Source organism: Protopterus annectens, chromosome 6.part0 (genome assembly GCF_019279795.1).
Source record: "Protopterus annectens isolate FY-2018-M chromosome 6.part0, PAN1.0, whole genome shotgun sequence".
NCBI classification, from domain to species: Eukaryota; Metazoa; Chordata; order Ceratodontiformes; family Protopteridae; genus Protopterus; species Protopterus annectens.
Window position 1 is genome coordinate 316,507,311 of NC_056737.1, and position 23,789 is coordinate 316,531,099.

Below are 23,789 nucleotides of genomic sequence, written 5' to 3' on the forward strand. Positions count from 1 at the left end.
GCTTACTGACAGCTTGTAAACTGTCAAACTATTATTTTCTTTAAAAGGTTACAATAAATTATAAGATTACTCAAACTTTTTTCTAAACTTTTTTTGCTGTCAGGCTTCCTGACAGCACAAAATGATTATAAAAAGGTTATTAATGTAGCAACCCAAAACCTTGCTGCTGCCTTTAAATAGTACGACAGTTCACAGGCTGTCATTATACTACTGTTTATAGATGGGGCACTAAAAGTGTGTGTGTCACCTTGGGTGCCAGACTTCCTTGCAATTCTTCTCATGTACAGCATAACTGCTTTAGGTTTGGCCTGATTGTAAGAGGTAATCTTGAAGTAAGGTGCTTTCAGACTCAGTCGGCAACTTAGTTTCTCCATCTGGTATGTTGTCTCTAAAAACGTTGATATTTAATTGATGATGTCTTTGTAAAAGGGGAATTTCTATTATTTATAACATTGAAAGTGAACAGACAGTAGTCCGGGCAGCTTTAGATGGCCTTTTTGTGTATTTAGAGCAGTAAAAGTTACATTAACTATGAACTTTCTGTTTAAATTGTTTAAATCTTTAAAGCTTTCTGTTTAAAACAGTTCTAGATGGTCCTTCTGTGTATCAAGAGCAGTAAAAGTTACATTAACTATGACCTTTCTGTTTAAAACTGTACTTAGAATGCGTAACACGTGTACTTGAAATGGAGAATTAGCATCTTGTTTCAGTTCAGTTTTATGCCTAACAAGTGATATTGCCAGCTGTTAGTACTGAGTTGCATGTATTTTATTCTTGTATTAACCAATTACTACTGTTTATGTGCATTTATTCAATAGCTTGTTCTCAGAGTAAAGTGAGGCATTCAGTGTTGTCCTGGCAGCTCGTATTCCAGCAGAAACGGCTTATCTAGCATTAGTGAGTGTTGTACCCTAGAATTTAACTGAACACTACTGTGGATGCACTTTTAATAAATAGCTTGTTTTAGAGTAAACAGAGGCATCTCAGTGCTATCCTGATAGCTCGTGTTACAGCAAAAGGGCAACTCTATTTAACCTATGTTAGGAAAGTTATTTTATAATGGGCACAGGCTGCTATATGAGGAACTAGTAACTGTATTAACACATATGACTTAATGTAAGTGCTTTCTTGGATTACTACTTGTAATAAAGCTATTTGTTGACCCTAAGTAATGTCTAGCTGTATATTAATGTGATAAAAGATAAACACTGTACAAACGGAGCTGATTTACTGCTTACAGCTCCACGGAACTGCTGTGTACCGCATTCTCTCTAACTGATGTGCATGTTGAATAAGCTTGCTTGTCTGGTGGTTATATGTTTATACCTGAGAGTCTCACTCTGTATGTATACTTATTTTTAGGTAGCCCCCATTTAAATAACCTACTAAAGGTTCACCAACCTGAAATAAGGATTCCTGAATACAGTGCCGTGCCCACACAAACCATCTACCTGGAGTCTGTTCTACCTCTGCTTAAGGTTAATACCTCAAAACTGCATTTAAATTGCATAGTCAGTATCTCACTGCCCTGGGTCTAAAGGCACCTCTAGTTTGTCCCTTATAGCAATCTGGCTCCCTCTAAAACACTAAATTAACCTAGCTGCCATTAGCATTCTATACCTGTACAACCTAAGGTAAATTGAACTCTGCATATTAAAAGGGAAGTCTAATTCCTATCCTGTAACAAATATCCTGCTTGAGTACAACACATATTATAAACTTAGTCCATACCTAGATACCATTCCAGTTAAAAATTCAGCTTAAGACCCTAGTATAAAACAGCACTAGATTAAACTATAAAGCATTTATTTATGAAACTTAAGCTGTATTTCTTTATTTTACACTAACTACTTACCATAGCCTGATACTTGAAGTCAGTATTAGCCCTGCTCCGCTCGCCCTCACTTTGCTCCTCTCCCTACCCCCAATTCCCACTCACCCCCAGTGTCCACACCTTTATAGGTACTAAACTACACCCCTCTAATTACACCCTATCAGCCTTACCATCCTCATCTTTCCCCCTACCTAAACTCCCTATCAGCTCTAATTATCCTATATCTCCACCCACTTTACTACCTTCTTACTGATCTCACCTTTGTCTAAATAACAAATATTAGCCACCAAAATCCTCTATTCCATTATGCTATACTACTATTTACTACCTATTCTGCTAGCCTCTTATGTACTCATTATGTATGAAAACCAATAGCTTACTGAGTACCAATTCCCTGCAGGCCACAACACACCCCTAGCTGTAGAATATCCTACCTTTACCTACACTACAAACTATGGGTATAACCCTACATCATTTTCACTACTGCAACATAACAACCCCTGGCACATTAGCACTAAATCCAAACAATACTACAAATTGTTAAACAAACTCCTAAGGTTCATTACTGAATATCGACTGAGCCTTATACTCAGTGGTGATATACACCCCAACCCAGGGCCATCAACCCCTAATATATATATACCCCTACTACCTGTAACCTAAACCACAAAAATATAAACAGCAGATCAACTAACTCTCTCCTGGTATGTCATCTTAACATCAGGAGCATTAACAATAAGATACAAGATCTGCATGCTCTCCTAGCTGTCTACTCCCCAGAGATTTTCTGTTTATCTGAGACCTGGTTAAAACCCTCCACTGCTGACAATGAAGTGTTACCACCTGGGTATAATATACACAGGCTGGTTCATGCTTCCAGGAAAGGGGGGGGGGGTAGCTGTACTCTATAAATCTGAGCTGAACGTAACCACAGAATTATTCAACCACCTCAGATTAATAACTCTGAAATATTAGCCACCAAATTGCAACTCAACAAAAATAAAAGCATCAACATCATCTGTATGTATATTCCCCCAGGCAATAATGTAACCACACTTGAAGACACTCTTCACTGGCTATCAGGTAATTATCCCCAAGAAACCCTAATTCTAGGAGACTTCACTATTGACTGGGGTTCTTGTTCCAAAGAATCCCCACCTACCCACATCAACCTCCATGCATTTACTCAAACCATAAACACCCCTACCTGACTAGGTAAACCCAACCAAAAAGAAAGTATTCTCGACTGGATACTCATTAACAGCAACCCTCAAATATACACTGCTGGTACCCTCCCTGATGAGCTAAGTGACCACCTCCTCACTTACATAGTTAAGCATAAAGCCATTAGTCCGCAACAACCCTTACTCAGACAGGTAAGAAGCAAAAAAAGACCTTGGCCCTGACAAGTTCCAATTAGAACTGAGCTCCTGTTACTGGTCTATGCTCAATCGCCTCCCCTTAAGAGGAGGCAGTTACTTATTTTAACAATAAATTTCTCGAAATCCTTCATCTACATGCACCTGCCCGCTTAAAGTGAACAAAAGGAAAAAACGCACCATGGCTCTCTAAAGAGTCTAGACTAAAAATTACCAGTAGAAATAAACTCTGGACTACATGGCGCAGCACTACAGACCCCCTTGACCATGTTAAATACCAGCATGCTAGGAATGAAACTAAAAGATTAATCTTACAGGACAAAAAACTGTACTACTGTAAATTACAGACAGCTAACCAGAACAAACTTCAGACATTCTAGGCTGGGCTGAACAATCTACTTCATCCTGAAAAAACATCTATACCTACCCCTGCTGCCACCACTGACAAACCCCAAGAGGAGGTTGCAGATATGTTTTTATTTATTTATTGACATTTGTTAACCGGGTTTGTCCAACTGGGCTTGTGGCCCACTTTCAGTGGAGACCCGAGGAGAAAAGCTCTAGTAATACATTTTAAAACAAGTACAATTTTAAACAATATTGATATAACAGCAGTTATAGCAAAACGATTCACATATGTTGGGTTACATGCATAAAGTTAAAGTTGCATTAAAAAGAAGATATTTTACACTGATGCAGTTCAATAGGTCAACAATAAACATTTTTTGTTTGCATAAAATTATGCAAATGCATAGTAGACACATTGGAGAGAGAGATGTAATGAGGTACTAAGTATGGTCCTTTTGAGGGTACATAAAGGGAAGGAAGACTAGGTAGGGTCATGGCAAGGGCAGGTTCTGGAATTGAGAAAATAAGCTTTTAGTTCATTTTTAAAGTGTCAGGTGTGGGAGATTGAATGTAAGTCAAGGGGAAGTTTGTTCCAAGCATGGGCAAGGGAGTGCTTGCATAGTAGTTTGCCTACTGACCTTTTTGGGTGGGAGATATCAAGCAATTGTTGGTTAGAAGTACGGAGGGTCCGGGATGGGATGTAGATGGAGACTAAGGAAGACAGAGATGGACAGAAGGATGGTTTATAAAGAATACAGTGTAGCATATGAAATTGATAGGATAGCAGAAATTAGGGAAGTTCAAGCCACTGAAGAAAGTTTAAAGAAATGCAGTGGTGTGAATTGTATGGGGAGTTAGTAATGAATCTGGCTATTTTATGGTAAGTCTGTTTGGAGTTTGTTTAGAGTGGAGGTCTGGATATTGGTAAGAGCTGGGGTGGTGCATAAGAGGGAGGGGAGGATGAGTGCTTGGCCCAGGATAAGTCTAGATTCAGGGGTTAGGAATTTTTTGTTCTGATACAGCAGACCTAGTTTCTGGTTTGTTTTTTTATACATTGGAGTATGTGTAGGTTGAACTTAAGTTAGTCATCGATAATGAACCCTAGGAGTTTTGTGTGGGTGTCAGACTGGATAGTTGTATTGTTAGAAGATGCCATAAAAAAAGGAGGTTTTGTGATGAGAAAGAGAACGGGGAAGGAAAAGTAGGAGTTTGGTCTTTTTGGGATTTAGGATCAATAGGTTGTGAGAGAGCCATTGTTCAGTGGATAATAGGGCCTGCTGGGTCAGGGAGTATAGTTCAGGAATGTTATTTGAGATGGATATAAGTGTGGAGTTGTCGGCATATTGAATATGGGATGATTCTTTGCATGAGGTGTAAAGATCATTGGTGGGGTCCCAAGATGGAGCCTTGGGGAACACCAGTGGAGATGGGAAGAAAAGGTGAGGAGGATGAGAGCCATTTGACAGATTCTTCCCTGCCAGATAATTAACTACTAAACCAGGCAAGTGCAAAGGGGGATAGGTGGAGATTTGCGAGTTTGGATAGTAGTAGAGGATGAGAGACAGTATTGAAGGCTTTGGTGAGATCTAGGAAGAGACATGAAATAAATTTATTGTTGTCTAGGGCCTCTGCAATGATATGAGTGAAGGAGAGGAGGGCAGTGGTGGTGCTGTGGTGAGGGCGAAATCCATGTTGGGTAGGGGTAAGTAAGTGGTGTGTGAGGAGGTGATTGAAAAGCTGTGAGTGAACACATTTTCTATTATCTTGGAGAGGGGGGGACAGAATGGCAATGGGTCGGTAGTTTGAGGGGTCAGTGGAGTTTCCACCTTGATGAAGAGGGATAGTGAACAAAGATTTCCAAAGTGTGGGGACAGTTGATTCCAGAATAGATCAATTAATTAGTATGGATATAGGATAGGCAACTGAGTCAGCAGCAAGTTTGAGGAATGTAGGAGATAGATTGATAGTGGAAGAAGAGCAAGGTTTTAGCTTAAGTAGTAGAGACTTGATGTAAGTAATGGGAACTGGTTCAAAAGAAAACAAAGTTGTGTTAGTGGGACTTGGACAGGTGGGTGTCAAATTAGAGTTTGGCTTAGAGGTTACCAGATTTTGGATGGAAGACATAAAGTGTTTATTCAGGAGGGTAGCTGTTTCCTGAGAGGAAGAGTTAGGGTATTAGGGTATGGGGAGGGATTAGCGGGCTTTCCAGGACAGAGGATGTTGTTGAGAGTTGACCAAAATTTTCAAGGATTGGATTTATTGTTAAGCTTAGCAAAGCTATAGTATAACTTTTTGTCATTAGTTGTATGTTTTTTTGCAAGGTTCCTCAGTTGCCTATATTTTTGAAGAAAAGGTGGTTGTTTAGTTTTAGTCCAGGTTTTCCAAGCACTATCTCTGTTTCATAAGGGGCCTAGTCTCTTTGGAGAGCCAGGGAACATGGTTTGATTTTACTCTGATCTTCCTAGAGGGAGCTAAGGAGTTTAGAGTATTCATGAAGATGCTATTGAAAGTGCTTACAGCATCGTTTAGGGGGAGGTGTTTTAGGATGGACCAATCTATGTTGTGGAAAATGGAGTTAAATTGGGATAAATTGAAAGTCAATAGTTTTCAACAGTCTTTGATAAGGTGGGGTTTAGGAATATGGGAGCAGTGTCTTAAGATGGTGGTAGGGAGATGATCAATGAGGGAGTCAGGTAAGGTGGTGGGACTGTGGTATTGGTGGGGAGAAATGGTAAGGATCCAGTCTATGACGGAGCTGGAAGTGGAATATTTATGGAAGTGAGTGGGAGATATTATAAGTTGGTGGAAGCCGTGTAGGTGGATACTGAGTTGGGGGGAGTCAGTTGTGAGTTTGGTCCAATCAATGTTGACATTACCAAGGATAAGTGTCTCATATGGTATGTTGTGGGAGAACCAGGATAGGATGTTTTCAAGAATGGGCAGATTGTTACCAGGAGGAAGGTAGACAGAGGCAACTAAGTTTTTTTGTGGGGATTCAGATGGCAGTTAAGGATGATGGTTTCAGCTGGGAGGAATTGGGGAAAGGTATGGTGAGAGGTTAAGAATGTTTGAGTAGAGGATGGCCACACCACCACCTTCTTTACAGGTCTATCAGATTGGAAGATATTATAACATGGTGGGAGTATTTCATTATTTGAGATTTGTGGCTTGAGCCAGGTTTCAGATAGGGAGAGGATGTGAGGGGTATTGAGAGCTATCCATGAGTGCAGCTCAGTGACTTTTTATTTGCTAGACTCTGAATATTCAATGAGTAAAAGTATTTGGATGGAGATGATTGTTGTGACTGAGGTTGGTGACTGTTAAGAGGAGTAAGATGGGGGCAGTGTAGAAGTAGTTTTGGGGAGAGAAGAGGGGCCAGGGTTGGGATGGATATCTCTAGAACAAAATAGGTTTTTAGTGAGGAGAGAGTGTGTAGTAGATGCTAGATGGAGTTTGTATAGTTTTGACTTAGCTTTGTGGGAAGGTTTAAAAACCTGTATTATGGATAGCTTATATAGAATTGAGGTAGTGGTAGTAAAGAGATTAGGGGAGATAGTATAAGATGAAGTAGTTGGATATATGTTGTATTAGTGAGAAGTTGGTGAACATAGGAGTGGGTCAGAGAGACTGGAGTGGTAAGAGGTGGAGATAGAATAAGGAATAGTGCAGAAGATATTACAAAATAATACATGTTGGAATAAAATATGGTCAGATACAGTAGGTAGAGAGACAGTGGTATAGAGGCAGTAGTGTTGACAAGATTGACAGATTAGTAAGGTGGTTGTGGCAATAGGCAGGAAGTGGAATTGTAGTGGCTAGTGGGACAGGAAGGGGAAGGATAGTTAGGTATAAAGGTAATTGCAATGGGGTGAGTGAGAACGGGGGTAGGGGAGTGAAGTGAGCCCGAGCATAGCGAGGGCGAACAGAGCGGGGCTAGCACCCTGGTCAAGATGAAGTCATAGAAACAATCAGAAAAAGATAGTGAAATCTAGCTTGAGAAACAAGGATATAAAATTTCTAAAGGTATAGTCACCAGAAATAAAATAAAAAGAAATAAAATATGAGCAGACGTAAGCTTAGAGAAGGACACTGGCCTCAAGCTACACAAGTAGATTTACTTGAAGCAAACCCAGTGCTGTATGGTTAAAATAAGCTACAATAGAGAGGGGCTTTGGAGGGGGAGAGAGAGAGGTATTACTAGCAGCTAAAAGCAGGGCAAAAAAAAACATTAATATGTAAGAGTCTGAAGACAGTAAAAGAGTGCAGGTGCACTAGGAAAGGCAATTATGAGTGAGGCTAGAAATGAATTCAGGGAAGGGTAAAGTACAGAACAGGAGAATGTACAGAAACAGTATGAGGATAGTGGGTAAACAAAGAGAAAGGCTAGGAGCTGCTGGTGTCTGCTTTTCATGGCAACTAGCAAAAAAATACATTGTAAATTCTTGTTGTGCTTATAATGTCTAGCATTAATTAAAAGATTAGCTTATGTAGTAGTTATTTACTGGGACACATACTTCAGTGGTATTATTTTAAGCTTAAAACGGTGGCTTCCGGACAGATAATTAGAGTTGCACGGTATCTGTTAAGGTCCTCAAACCTGTGTTGCCTGTACTGTGGGGCCAGGAGAAAACCACAGGGAAAAATCCACTATGGTTCAGTGGTATTATTTTAAGCTTAAAATGGTGGCTTCCGGACCGATAGTTAGAGTTGCAGGGTATCAGTGTTAAGGCCCTCAAACCTGTGTTTTAACCATTTCTTTACCAAAACTATTCAAGCCCTAGCCACCCAGTTACTTCCCAGCTCCCCTGGCCCTGACATTACCACCACTAAAAATCAACTCTCATTTAGCTTCAAACCAGTGTCTACATCATTTATCTGTAAATTGATCAAAAAATTAAAACCCAGCACGCTCTCTGCTGACCAACTCCCTGCTGAGTACCTGCAAATAGCAGCAAATGCCATTGCCTATCCAATCTAAATTTTAATCAACTGCACCATATCAGAAACTAACATTCCCACCATATGGAAAACATCCTACGTAATCCCACTACATAAAGGAGGTCCCTCAACTGAATATTCCAATTATAGACCCATAGCAATACTCTCTCCTCTAGCAAAAATCATGGAAAAATGGATACACAAACAAATCATGAATCACCTAATCCAAAATCACCTCTTAGCTGATACCCAGCATGGCTTTCGTCGACACCATAGCACAACCTCAGCCCTAATGACCTTTACCAATACCATAAACAATAACCGCAACAATAATCTCACATCCTCTTCCCTCTTCTCGGATCTTTCTAAGGCATTCAATATGGTCGTTCATCAACTTCTGATTCGTACACTGCAAACTTTCTATCTAGATTGCAAAGCCCTTTGTTGGCTCACATCCTATCTTAATGGGAGGCAACAGGCTGTCCTCTGCCAGAACAAGCTCTGTAAACTACTACCAAATACCCTTGGAGTACCTCAAGGTTCCATATTAGGAACCCTACTGTTTTCCATATTTATTAATGACCTGCCGACCATCATACCAAACATCAGCTGTATCCAATATGCTGATGACTCCACGATGATATGCTCAGCTACATCTTCCACAGACTTGAGGGTTGCTACCCAGTCTGCCTTCTATACCATAGAAAACTGGCTCTCCAAGCACTGGCTACTACTTAATCCCAAAAAAACAAAACAAAATGCTCTTACTCTCACCAACCCAAAAGTCTGCTCCCTTCTCCTTTACCATAAATGCAAAAGATGGGACAGTTATATCTCCCGACCCCCATACAAAACTACTGGGTGTCATTATTGACAATAACTTAAAATTTGACCTACATGTGAGTCTTACAATCAAAAACATCAATAAAAAACTTGGGTCATTCTATAGAATTAAGGCCTTCCTTACCCCATCAGCTAAGATGGCCATTGCTTGCTCCCACCTTCTTTCTACACTTTTATATGCCTCCCCCCTTCTCTACAATCTAAACAAATCTGAACTCAATAGACTCTCAACCTGTTATAATCACACTGCCAGGTTCGCGAAAGGCCAGCCATTTAGAACCCACCACTGCATCAACCACAAACAGCTTGGGTGGCTGGAACTTCCCAATTTAATCCAATATAATCTGCTAATATTGGCTAACAAAATTCTCTATAACCCAGATAATACACCAGCCCTCAAACATATTATCTTCCCCCATAATAATCAAAGGCTACTCCGATCCTCGAATAAACTACAAATTCAGACAATTAAAATTGATGCAGCTGGGAATGCCCTGCTCGCAAACTCAGCAGGTAGAGCCTGGAACATGCTTCCAGCCGATATTACTCTGCTCTCCTCCCTAGGCCAATTTAAAGCAAAAATCAAACACCTGGCATTAAACTGGCTATGCCACTGTAACAAGCCTGGCTAAATGCTCTGTATGATGATGATTTATCCATTAACTAGCTACTGTTAATTCCTCCTGACTACAAGAAGGGGTAACTGTTATCCTGTAAACCTGTTACCTTTGTATCTGTTTGAACTATCATATCTGTAACTATGTCTTGTCAGTCATTTAATGTAGTTGTATTCGTTGGAGCTTATCTCCCCGGGCCTCCGCTAAAAATGGACATCGATCCAGTTGGACTATACTGGTCAACAAATGTAAAATAAAATAAATAAATAAGTAAGCTGTACCTTTAACGGTACTAATTTTATTTTTAAGCATGCTTCATTTTAGAAACCCTAGAGAAAGTTTCTGCTAGCAGTTGTGTCAGTACTGACCTAGTCAATAAAAACATTTATTTTATAAGATATTTTGCCATATGCCTCATTTTCTTCGACTTTGTAAACATGTATTTTCTCAACTTTCTACAACAAAAAATGGATATTTAATATCCTGCCTACAAGCTGAAATTACAAAAAAAAAGTTCCCCTAGAAAACATTCCATTTCCCTATTAGCTTGACAGATCCAAAATTTCATTTAAGTTTTATTCTATCAAAAAAATCATCACATGAACATTTGCCTCATACAATCAATGACTTCAACTACAAAATTAATCCTAACCCAGCTACAACTTAGTAAAACAGAAACTATGTACCTCTACTCTCCAGACTACAGTGCAGCTTTCGCTCAGCTATTTCCAGCAGCTGTTTGCAGGTTTTCCACAGCTGGCTCTGACTGCAAGCCAGGTCAAAGGCAACCATTCTTGAAGGGTTTAGGGCCTCCAGAATCCGCAGAAGAGGGTTATGCTGCTCCAACTGCACTTTGCTAAGCCAGAAGTCCTCTAGCAGTACTGAAGATGGCCCACCACATGATGTAAGAAGTTTTTCAACAACATCTGAGATAGAGTAGAACACCATACCTACAAAAGGCAAACAAGAGACCAGATTCTTTATTAAAGCTTTCTAGCTTGAAAATGCCATTTCGAACCTTTAAATTTTACAATCTGAACTGCACAATGTTCACGCTATTTAAACAAAATACACAGTTATTAACTGAAATGAAAATAAAATAGCTTTCTTTTAAAATACCATGTTTTCATTCTGCAACAAAAAATCCAAGGTAGCAAAAATTAATAAACCATTTTCCATGTATAAGAAAGGAGCATGTTCTATATCATCCATACACTTTCAAGTGGATTTCAAGTCACTGAGCAGGTTCATATCTGCAATTTTGGGTGAAGCAGGGCCAGTATCTCACTTCCCCCACTGCAGTGGACTTTGGGCTTCCCAACACTCTTAACTAATACAACATACCCTGAAGTCCCACAGCCTTGCCATAAATGAAAAAAATGTAGATTAAAACTAGATCAATTGAAAAGGCTTTTACAACCATGATTCATTAAAAAATCTCAATGACACAAATGAAAACCTATTTGTTTGCTATTTTTCGATTACCAAATTAATGTGCAAGTACCTAGCCACAGAAAATCTATGCATGAATGATAAGGAGGTTAAGTCACAAAATATAATCTCACTGGCTGAAAGCACTTCCTTTCATGAGTAGCTTCTTTAATTATGGCATGAAAAGCAGTGGCCATACACTTAGTCAAATCACTGCCATTAAATGATAGAAAAAAAATTATTTTCCTCATTAAGTAACATCTCTCACCATTCCTCCTTCAAACAGTATGTTTTCTAAGGCTCTATATTATTTCATCGAAATCTACTTACATTGAAGCGCTATTCATCAAACAGATATCATCGAACTTCCCTTCATCATCTTCAAATCAATAAACGTTTTTCCCAGGTAAGGAAACTAGATGGCCAGCACACCAACAAACAAACATTAAATTAAACCCAAAAAACTTGGGGGCTACACCACCCCTACTTATATATACCAACTCTGAGATCACACTACAGTGGAGAAAAGGGCAAATTTCCATATGTTGGCCAACTAATTTCCTTACCTGGGAAAAACGTTCGATGAAGGGAAGCTCGATAATATTGGTTCGATGAACAGCAGTTCAATGCAAGTAGATTTCAATGAAGTGATATAGACCCACTTCTAATTCTCTTATTGTCACCTTTCAAAAAAGTTGTGTTATGGTAAACATGCAAACAAATCAAAGATTTGTGAACGATTTCATAGCTAAAGGATATAAAGGAGTGGAGAACATGATATGTGTACAGTTATGCATTTTTTGTGCATTTTTTCAAAGTCAAAAAACTTTTTTTTGGGGGGGGGGGGTTCTGTTTTGTCACTTTTCCTTTCTTGACTCTTTTTTAGTAGATGCTCAATGGGGTATAAACATTTTTATATTTGTTTAAAGAAAAAAGCAGTAGAAAAATGGTTGACCACATCTTACGTTCTAGATATCAATATCTGTGACATCCTCCTGTGCTATCCTTGGTTCCCAGTGGCTGCCCACATTGTCACTCAACCCTCATAGATGGGGTAATATAAATATTCTGCTACACTCCCATTCATATGTACCATATAGAAGGACTAAAAACTTCATGGAAATGTATAGCTAGGCTTTTAAAGATCTTCATTATCAATAATCTAGTAAGCATATGAAAATTATATGTGTCCTACCCCAAAGAAAAAAGACAGCACATTTGTGTAATAATTTTCCACAGCAGTACACATTTTAATACAGGATCACCTCTGCAGCATTACTCATAATAAGTGAGACATAGCCACAGTTTGACATATATCTAGCTTGACTTTCAGACCTTGGAAAGTTCCCAGGCAAGATGGTTTCCTCCCCATAACAGAGACACCAACACGAAAGTTGTCCATATACCACCTTCAGTTCTGGATGTGAATAATGGAGCTTACTTTCAGCATGTGAGCATGTTAGTGACAACTGCACTGCTGATAAGCTGTGACCTTAGGCTGCACGGATTATTACCCCAGTTTGCAGACAAATCTACACATACAACCTCGTGTTTACAAATAAATTACGTACAAGTCATTGGGTAATTGAGGGCACAGATGAAATAAAATGTGCTCAGCTGTGTACTGATCCAACAGTAAGTTGCGGAAAAGTTGTTCAATGAATTGAATGATGATGGCCATTATCTAAGCATTTTTTTGAAAATGTTGCGACATGCAAAACGTGTTAGCTATATATACCTTAGTGCAAGGACAATATTTATGATGCTTTTGCACTTGCATTTTTTGCCTTGCATTATAATGCAGCATGCTATTGTATTCTTTAGTTAGAAGTGGAGAAGTGAAGAAATACTCTGCTGGCTGCTGATCAAAAGGAGCTGGCGTTTATAAGTATGAGATCACGCAGCTGTGGGAATAAGGAATATACTATTATCCCACTATTGTGGGATCTCTAAATTGGTATATGTAAAGTAGTAGAGATCACAGCCTTCCCAAATGGGGGGGGGCAAGGGGAATTGCCCCCCCCCAAAAAAAAAAAAAACACATAGTGGAATATGTGTGTCTTGATGAGTGGGCTGTTTGAGCATCTGTATATATGGTTTTATTGCATGTGCTGTGTGTGTGGTGTGTGCTGGGTATAGCTGGTTGTGTTTAAATGAGTATGCAAACAGTTTGCTTCAATCACTTCAATTGTGGTCATTGTTGTTTTACATCAACTATGTGTTTCTCGAACAGCTGCAATCCTCCTCTCCATGCAGGAAAGGTGAGCAAGCCATGCTCCTTTACTCCTTTCCTTCCTTACCTGGCCCCTCCAGTGCTAGGACTACTATCCAAATCCTGGTCTCTTTGATGAAAGTAACGGCTTCATTCCTCTGCATTACAGAGCCAGGCACTGCTCCAAGTATCTCTTGGTTAAAACTGACATCTAAGAATTCCACATAAAATGTTACTGGATAAGGTTCAGAATGTCACTGAAAGACATGGACACACTTATCAGTGTCATACAAAAGACAAGACTACGTCTGGGATGAATAGGCCAAGTTCTCATATTATTCAATGCCTGGACACAATAACAATCAATAAGGTGGCATTAGCCCTTTGTCATGTGACTACTTATTCCTCTGCAAACTTACTACAAACAAAGTTGGCCAAGCCAGGTGTCAGGGGGACACAAGTCATTAGGCCAAACTCTCAAATGGAACAATCAAAAGTCTTCAAGTCTGGTGGAGAGAGACTCTGTTTATAATTTAGAAATAATCAGAATAAACCCAGAAACAGATTGCAAATGTATAAAAAAAAGTAAAGAAAAAGGATATTTCAGGAAAGGCCTTTGCTGTATGGCCTGCACCACATGCTGCCCAACAGCAGACACCTGAAAATCAGTGCTCAGTTGTAAAGCAAAATTAACAGAGACACCTGGTGTAAGCACACAAGCAATGTCTCACCTGTCACCCCCCAAAACGACTCCATTAGATGGCTGTAATGGTACAAAAGGTGTAAGTGCTTGGTGGGAGCTCTCCAAAGGTATGGTTTGAGCCCTAATACCTCTGTGGGACTGAAGCAAACCACTGCCAACTCTGAATAAGCCAGGATGTCAATACAGTCCACTGTTGAAATATTTCCACAACGAGAAGACGAACACGCTCAGTAAATGAGAAATAAAGAATTTTATTAAGCTATATTCCAAAGCTTTTCTTTGGCGCCTTGCACCAACTTCTTCAGATAAATGAATAAATACATTCGCGCCATTACAACTGATCTTTAAGTATTTAAAACAAGTAATTATGATAGTGACCACCCGACCCATCAGAAGAGAGCTATAGTTAAGGGCCAGCTTGTCAGGGCTGCCAGGATGGTGTCAGATGACAGTGACTTCCTAGACGAGTGTGGGTTTATTTCCAACTTATTCTTGTGCCGAGGATATCCGGAAGCCTTGATTAGCACCTTGATTAGCGAGTTGTGTTCTGAAGTTAGGGTTAAGAGGGCTAACGGCCATTTTCTACCTATTTTAGGCCGTTCTGATCTTGAAGTAACCCCTCAAAGACCTCGACCGGACCTTCAGGATAGTAAGCCTAGGTCTAATCTAACCTTGACTTTCAACTTGGATGCCAATGAAATAGTGGCCATAATTAAGAGGAAATGGCATTTGTTATCATCTGATTTATTCGGAGGGCCAGGGTTCAACCAGTTTCCACTGGTGACATTCAGGAGAGGCCCCAACATTAAAGATATTTTGGAATCAAGACACAATCTTGTCACCTCACGATCTGGGATGTATAAATGTAACATGTGTAGGTATTGTAGATTTGTCAAGGCGGGCACAGCTTTTTCAATAAGAAATAGGAAGTTCCTCACCAGAGGGCGGTTCAACTGTGCCAGTTGCCAAGTGGTATACCTTGCTCAATGTGCATCATTGTCCTGGTTTTTACATTGGTAAGACTGACAGGAAATTACAGAACAGAATGTATGAGCATTTGTATGCCATTAAGAGAAAGAAAATGGACAATGCCTTGGCTGCACATGTTCATGATAACCCAAATCATGAGTTCACATTCCTAGTCATTCACCAACTGTATGCTGGTAACTCAGTGGGGTCAGAGTCACTCAGATTGGAGTGTAGAGAACTCATGTGGCAGTTGATGTTGGATGCTTATCACTCCCCTGGCCCCAATAGCTCGTTATCCATCAGTTGTTTTCTTAAACTTAGACGTTTAGGGAGGTAACGAGTTTACTGATGATAGGTGCCTCTTTTGAGTAGTTTATAGATTTTGTATTAATTGGTGAGGCATTTCAAGTCCCTGATCTAACAATTACTTATTAACAACTTAACAATATCTTGTTTTCAATTTTAACAAGGATTTGCTTAACAACATTCTATTAATTGTTGTAGGTTCGGTACTAGTCTTATCTATAATTTTAAGCAGCTGGTAATGTATTTCAGTATTTCAATAATGTAAACAATTTTTAGCAATGTAATGAATTTTCAACTGAATAAGTCTTTTTCCGTTGATTTAGATTTTCATATATATATTTATATATAGATTTTTATATACAGAATTTATATTTATATTTATTATTATCATCTTTACATATAGAATTTCTTTATAGAATTTTTTAGATGTAGATTTGTTGATATAGTTTTATTTTAGTTATGCTGACTGGTGTATGTAATATCGTTTTGATCTATCTTATATAGCCAAAATATTTCATATCTTTAATATAGTACGTATGCATGATGCAAACTTCTAATGCTCAAATCTTGTACATAAGAGCTGACATTGTCTTTATGTTAGTCATCACAACGCATAAATGTCTTTATATTCTTTGAGGCTAGGAACCTGTCACATATTCATTTATTTATAAATATTTTTATCATATTCTTTGTTATATTTCTATTGAGTGAATTGTTTTTATTGTTAATTTCTTATACATAGTTTAGCTAAGAGTATCGGATTTCATTTTTATAAGTTTAATATGTCTAAGTTTACATTTACGATGATTTACAATTACACTTTAGTATTACTCGGTTTCAAAGAATGGTACCTTTAAATGTTTTATCAGATGGATAGGGGGCATGTTTTTACTTGCTTTAAATACTTAAAGATCAGCTGTAATGGCGCAAATGTATTTATTCATTTATCTGAAGAAGTTGATGCAAGGCGCCAACGAAAAGCTTTGGAATATAGCTTAATAAAATTCTTTATTTCTCATTTACTGAGTGTGTTCGTCTTCTCGTTGTGGAAATATTTCAACAGTGGACTGTATTGACATCCTGGTTTATTCAGAGTTGGCGGTGGTTTGCTTTAGTTTGTTTTCTCGTTCTTGAAGGTACCTCTGTGGGTCTAACTAGGTTTTAACAGCCTTGCACACCATGCCAACATCTTTCAAAACATCCTTCCTCAGTTTGTCCATCCTGTAGTGACACGTTTCTTTGAATGTCCTTGGCTGTATTGGAGAAGGCATCCCTGCTGCTGAAACTGAAGGGAAAGGCATCCTTTGGCTCACAGATAGGAGATGCAGATGCTCCAGGAAAGTCTTAAGATTTTGGTCCTATTCTAAAATGTGAGTATTCTTTGTGGGTGGAAATGGGAAGATCTTCCTCCAAGACAAAACTAGCCTACTGGACGATCTTTCAACCATAGATGCATCCTGGCAATTTTTTCTCAGGATGCAATTAGCCTTGGAAAGCCCTAGTAAAATAAACAAAAAGGAGCAATCATGTAAATGTCATCACTGGCCAAAACTACATCATACAGTGCAAGAAAAAACATGAAGACAATATCCCAGAACAGGTACTCATCACAACAAAAGTTACCTGGATGAGACCAATGGACGACCACTGACATCCAGTCATCAAGTCAAAAAGAAATGGAACTGGCAAATGCTGATCTTCTCTTTCTACATGGCATTCTGCTTCTGCCTCTGGTGTGGGGAGGAGATCAGTCCAAACTGGGGCATCCAACATTCTGGAAGTCAGCTGGATAGAACAGTCTCCTGCAACTAAATTTTCACTTACCATGAAACTTACTGGAGCAACTGTCTCTAGCATGAACATTACTAGCTACTCTGCTTTTTTAGAAAAGAGTATGCATATTGCTTAGCAGACTGTCCTGGATGTTTTCTATTAAAGTCTTTGTGTAAAAAAATTAAATGGTAATGTAATGGTGCTTTATGTTACACAGCTCCAGTGTGCAAAGTGTCAAGGGAGAGCTTCTCCACTACACTACATTCATACAAAGGGCTCAGTTTTGCAGAGATAGAGCCATGATGGGACTATAGCTGGACTGAGAAGGGTGTATGGTACTATCAGTCTTAAAAAGCACCAGCTAAAAGAAATGATGTACTCTCAAGACTGAACCACTGACAACAGTTTACATTACTACTATGATGAGTAAATCCGTTTAACCTGAAAGTAACCTGCCTTTTTTCTCAGATAATGACAATGAAATTTCTAGCAATATCTGTCAGAAACTTGCAGAGTAGTGGCAGGCCATGGTTGTCAACCACCATTATATACAGTACTGCTATTTTACAGAATACAATCTGCAGCAGATTTACTCATGTTCACAACTGTTTAAAGCCCTCATACATGTATACATCTTCTAGAAGCATTTGTGTACAAAAAGTTCTGTTTTATGGAGTTTTGTCCTACTTTGATATGTGACCTTCACCTTGGTCTTGTGTAACTGTGCTGACAAGACATTTGGAGATGGCTCCAGTTGAACACTGACAGTGAAATAACTAGAGCTAGAGTCAAATCAGACAATTACAATTTTTTAAGACCAAAGGGGGGAGGTGAGAAGGGATCCAGGCTTTGGTGTACTGCCCAAAGTATAAATCTTGCCCATCTAATCTTATAAATGGTGTCTTTCTGGAATGATGAAGAGATGTGAATGACCATGGAAGAAAAGGAAGAATATCTGGTTATCAATGGAATTTGGAGAACCATGCTGCTAATTTCAAACAAAATTACATTCAGGTAAGGTTTGCTGGACAGATAGCAGATCTGGAAATGGAAATGAGCAGCCAAAGATGTTTCATTCCAATGATGCTTCATTAGGAGAGGCCAGAATATACAGAACTACATTTGCCTAGGTCAAAAGGGGACAATGACAGTAACTGAGTCCACAAAGAGGGAAGACTTCTGCAGTAACTTTGTCATGACAGAAAGACGAGAAAGACATTAAAAGACCAGGAGGCCAAGAATGGACCACAGCAATCTTGGGTATTTGGCCCTGTCAAGAGATTAGGGCAAATAGCTGTTGCACTTGGTGCTGGTTGAGGATGCAAAGAAGTTGCAGCAAGACTGGTTCTGGGAGCAAAAAAGCATCTGTGCTACTGAAAAACTGAAGGGCCATTCATGAGGCATCAGCAAGAAATTGAGAACTTATATTCTACAAGGTTGGTCCAACATGGAATGCACATTGCAATCAAAAGCACTGTCATGACATCTCAACAGCGTGGCTACAAGCAAGTTCCCCCTTGTTTGTTGATGTACCACAAAACTTAAGTGTTGTCCACCCTGTAGAAGAAAGTCCTGTAGATCCTGCATGGTTGGGGAACGCCATAATCTCTGGGACACCTATGTGATTTTGGGCTTCTTGTCAAGACCACATCTCTTGCACTGTTCTCCTCTTGAAATGCTCACTCCTCTGTTGAGATGCATCTGTAGTGACCATAGCAGATGGAGGGAGTAGAATGAAAGGTTGCCCTAAAATCACAGTGCATGACTGACAGGATTTAGACACTTATGACCACTCCATGTTGAAGGTCTACTGCCATACTTGTATATGCAATCTGGCATGAGGGACTACAGTGATTGTGGATACCATCATACCCAATGCTTGAAGAATCAGAGAAGCAGAAGGGGTGGTCATCTGTGAGTCAAAGGTCTGTCATTTGGAAGGTTTGCAACTTTTAACCCCATGTCTAGATGGGATCCTATGAATTCGAGACTGACAAGACTCCTGCTAGTTTCTTTGAGAGGTTTACTACCAGAGCAGGTCTTTCACTTGGGATTCCCCTAGCTTTCTCTTTGCCTATAGTCTGACATCAATTCCCAATATGGAAGGCAGTCTCTTATCACCAGTCCAAATTTCATCCTGGCCTCATCTCACTTTATTACATTCCCTCTTTAGTTATATGCAACAGATATCCTGTTTCTTTTGTCAGTTTTCTCCACCAAATTCTGGTGCCCTCTTGCCTATTTTCTGAAACCACTACTTGCATTCAATGCTAGTGGGAAAATCTCTTTTTTCCATTCATGTTGGCTTAGTTCATAGAACATTTTCAGTACTGTTATGAATATAATGTTCTATATGGTGGCTATTATTCTCCTTAAGGATCTGCATCAAAAATCACACTCTCCTTATTTATTGAACTCCCCCCACCCCCAATTCATTCTCATCCCTTTCCACATTGAATTATAACCTCCTACTTGTGTTATGTATACGAGTCTTAACAGTGTAGCTTTAAAATATCCCTTCAGTCCAGGCAGTCCTAAACCATCTAGTTCTATTGGGAGGATCAACTTATCCCACTTAACTCTTGACTTCCTTCCCTCAAAGATAAATTCCTTCAACTGTTTTGTCCACAACTTTTCCTCTAGTTGATAAAATAGTGGCTGATCTCTATATAAAACTAAAGGAACTTAAAACATTTTGACTGCTTACATTCTACTATCCATATCCATAAACAAAGATTTTTGGTATTTCTCTTTGGACTTTCAGAAGTCCTTGTGAATTAGTGGAAAGGGTAGAGACACATACAGGAACATTCCCATCCCAGGGAACAAGAATGCATCTGGCCTACAAGCATGAATTTCTGGAATAGAATTTCTCCTGCTGTTTATTTTGAAAAGAGGCAAACTATTCTGTTACAGGCATTCCCCACATCTGTACTACATCCTGGAACACCACTGCCTTGAGCTTCCCTTGTGTCAGTCTGCCCAGGATTTATGAACCCTGAAGAAACGGAGAATACTGAGAAGCCCACTCCCAGGATATAACTGCCAATTAGTACAGGTGGTAAGACCTTGTAACCCCTAGTCTGTTGAGGTTTCACATCACTTAAGTCTATAACTACCAAAAGAGGACATGGAATCCCAAGGTGGTGAGGGAATTTTGAGGAGTGAAACGCTGTCAACATCTCAAAGATACAGGTGTGCTTCCATGCATCCTTGGGCCTTCAAGTGGCTAGCACTTGCAAACCCATTAATACAATTCACAAGGAAAAGTTGGATGATTTTGTCTGGACAGACTGTATTGGCACTGGATGGGAGAAAGGAAATCCTGGATTGATACTCAACTGATCTCTACACCAATGTAGTCCTTGTCTGAAGGGCAGCACCATCAACTACAATTCCAGGGAATGAAGATGCTGTATCCAAAGACACACCACTGAAATTTTCTCATGTAAAGGCAGGTTAGTGGTAAAATGAGAATCATGGATGCCATCAGTCAAAAAATTTCTAGTTATTCTCTTGCAGAGGCAACATTTCTCTGTGAGAATTCCAGAAATATCATCTGCAATGACAGGAGCTTGCCTTCAGGGAAAAAAAAAGCCAGACTTTTGCGGAAGGATCTGCGAGTCATCTGGAAAAAATAAATGCCAGGAGTCCATCACTAGGACACTATGGGAGAAAGGCATTTGGTAAACACTCTTGTTTTAGTGGATAGTTCAAAGGGCAATACAGAACACTGTTTGTGTGAACCAGACACAACAAATCTCAGATATTTCCTGCAGTGATGAGCAATGGAGATATATCAGTCAAGATCTCAGTCACCATGAAGCAGTGGTCCAGAAACAGAGGCAGCACTGTCTACATAATTTGGAGACCTTGACAAATGCATTCAAAAAAGAAAGGTGCCACACCGGTATCTACAACTGCTCATATTGGGTAATCAAGAAAAATACTAGAGAAGAAACCCCTTGTTCTTTCCAAAGAAGGAACTGGTTCTATGACCCCAGCATTTGCTGGAGAATAGCAGGGAATAAAAGTCTCCTCCTGTAGATGAGAAGGAACTCCCCTGACTGGAGGCAGAAGATCTTTCAACTTCCATCTGAAACCCCTGCAAAATATTTTTGCACCCATTTGTTGGAAACCACTGACGGCCAGGCTGCCTTGTTGAGAGCTAACTAGAGAAATGAGGCAACTGACAGGGGTCTTACTATATCAAGATGGGTGCTATGTCTCAGCACAGTCACAAGTTGGAAGTAGGGTAGCCTTTCTAGGAAAGGAACCTTGCTTGGTAGGCTTGGCGGAGTTCTTCTGGTTAGGCTGCCAAAAGTTATCTTGCTTAAAGGAAGAGAACTGGGGAATATGAACATTTTCAATACTCCTAGCATCAAATTACCTCTCTATGCCACTGTAAGGATCTAATTAGCTGATAAGCCAAACACACAATCAGACTCAAAAGAAGCACTCGTGATCTCAATTTCTAACTAGTCAGAAAAATTCTGTGTGTAACCCAGCATACCCTCCTAATTACCATCCCCTGCAAAGGCACTTTTTATAGCATGCTTTGACACCTGAGAAACACTGAAACCAATACCTTTGACGTAGACCTTTTGTTCTGTAGGCAATGATGTAACAAACTCATGTAAACTGTACACACGTCAAAAAAAAAAACGGGCCCAAACTGGTAGTTAAACACTTAAAAAAGCTACTGTGATGCACCAGCTTCTTTCCCTGAGATTTTATATATTTGTCTAGTTAATCTACAGGAGCTGCATAAAAAGAAGACATGGTCTTCTAATTAGCAAATGCCACTGGGGACTCAAAGCAGGGTCCTCAAACAAAAGGACCTGGAGGCCAGACAAGGTTAAATACACTCTAAATTTCTTAAACTCCCTTCCTTAGGCAAAGCTTCAATGAACAGAGAAGAGCTACAAGTTTTTTAGAAGACATTGCCTAATGCAGTGACCAAAGGAGGGAAAGAAAACATCTTTTTTGGATCTCTAGCTGTTCATCATCAGAAGAAACCAACTGATTTGACAGAGACAAGTCAGTCCTCAGACACAGGATCCCCTTCAAAAGGAGGATCCTTAGCAGACTGAATGTGGAAGTGTCAGCATTACTATAATCCAGGTATGCACCCTATAACCAACTGCCTGAGCCAAAGGCACTATCAACAGCCACTGTCTCAGGAGGGAAATCCAGTCACAGCCTGCTGCCCCAACACATGAAGGGAATTCTGTCTGTTTTTAGCATACCCTACACAAGGGTTTGGCATAATGGTTAAGGTCCTCATCTTACAGACATAAGAAACAGGGTTTGAGTCTGACTGAGTTATTGGCTAGGCTTAAAATGGTCCTTCAGGGCAGTTAGCCTAGTATTCACCTATAACAGAATCCTCAGGATGGGAGTATCAACACTGGCAACAGAATCTGAACCCCTGCACTTAAAGGATTAGGTTCTCCCATACCAGAAGCATGCAATGGTATAGAACCAGACTATGTACCTGACCTTCATGTCACACACAGCTGTGATACTATGACCACAACAGGGGACCTGGAGTTAGCAAAAAGCAAGTGATCCAACAGCCTGCTTGAAGCTAAGGCTACTGTGGATTCGCAAGCGATGTAGGGAGGTATTTTTTTGTTTATTCTTTTGTTTTTTAGGTGTAAAAGGAGATGGTGGGGGGAACCATACCTGAAATGATCACAACAGGTGGCATAAACTAGCCAGACTTATACCAAGTACTGGTTGCATGGTCAGCCAACAAAAAAATGGACAAAATCCCACAAAGTTCCCACAACATAGCAAACTGAAGTCTATTTCTACAGAGAAAATTTAAAGAATACTCTACTGGGGGAAAAAAAGACAGCAATTTCAGTAACTCAGCACAATGTACAATAAACATATAATAAACCCCCAACATAAATAAGTAAAGGATAGAGTTTTAGCCTAACATAAATAGAAAGTCTAAAATAGTCTTAAACCGGAAATTAATTATATACCAAGTACAATTCCTGTCAGAAATATTACAAACAAAATGGCACCAATTTACAATTTAAATGAGAAATCTGTTTAAAAAGTTGGCAAATCTATTCAATCACAAACAATAATCAATCCAAACCTTAGACAAGGAATTAAATATCAATATAATAAAAAATCCAAACCTTAGACAAGGAATTAAATATCAATATAATAAAAAATCCAGTCAGAAATGTTTCATACACAAAAAGGCACTCAAATTGCAATTTAAATGAAAAAAAAAAGTTATGTACTCACCATAACGTTCCATCTATGTTGTCTATTTACATTCAGCCTCATGAATGGGTTACGGATCAGTTTTCGAATCCGACTCGGCCATTACTACAGCTCGTGGAAATGTTTGAGCTCTCCAGCTCTCCCCTACCCACAATGCACTGCCGCCTTGTCACCTCAGATTATACTC

General features: G+C 39.4%; 1 protein-coding gene across 2 annotated transcripts in view; it reads right to left on the reverse strand.

Annotated features, from left to right (window-relative positions):
* ZFYVE26 (zinc finger FYVE-type containing 26) overlaps positions 1–23,789 on the reverse strand; it is a 3,506,023-nt gene that overhangs the window by 1,976,176 nt on the left and 1,506,058 nt on the right. For both annotated transcript variants that reach the window (XM_044074068.1, XM_044074069.1), the window contains one exon: positions 10,646–10,909. In XM_044074068.1, coding sequence (XP_043930003.1) covers positions 10,646–10,909 — 264 coding nt within the window. The remainder of the gene's footprint in view (positions 1–10,645; positions 10,910–23,789) is intronic.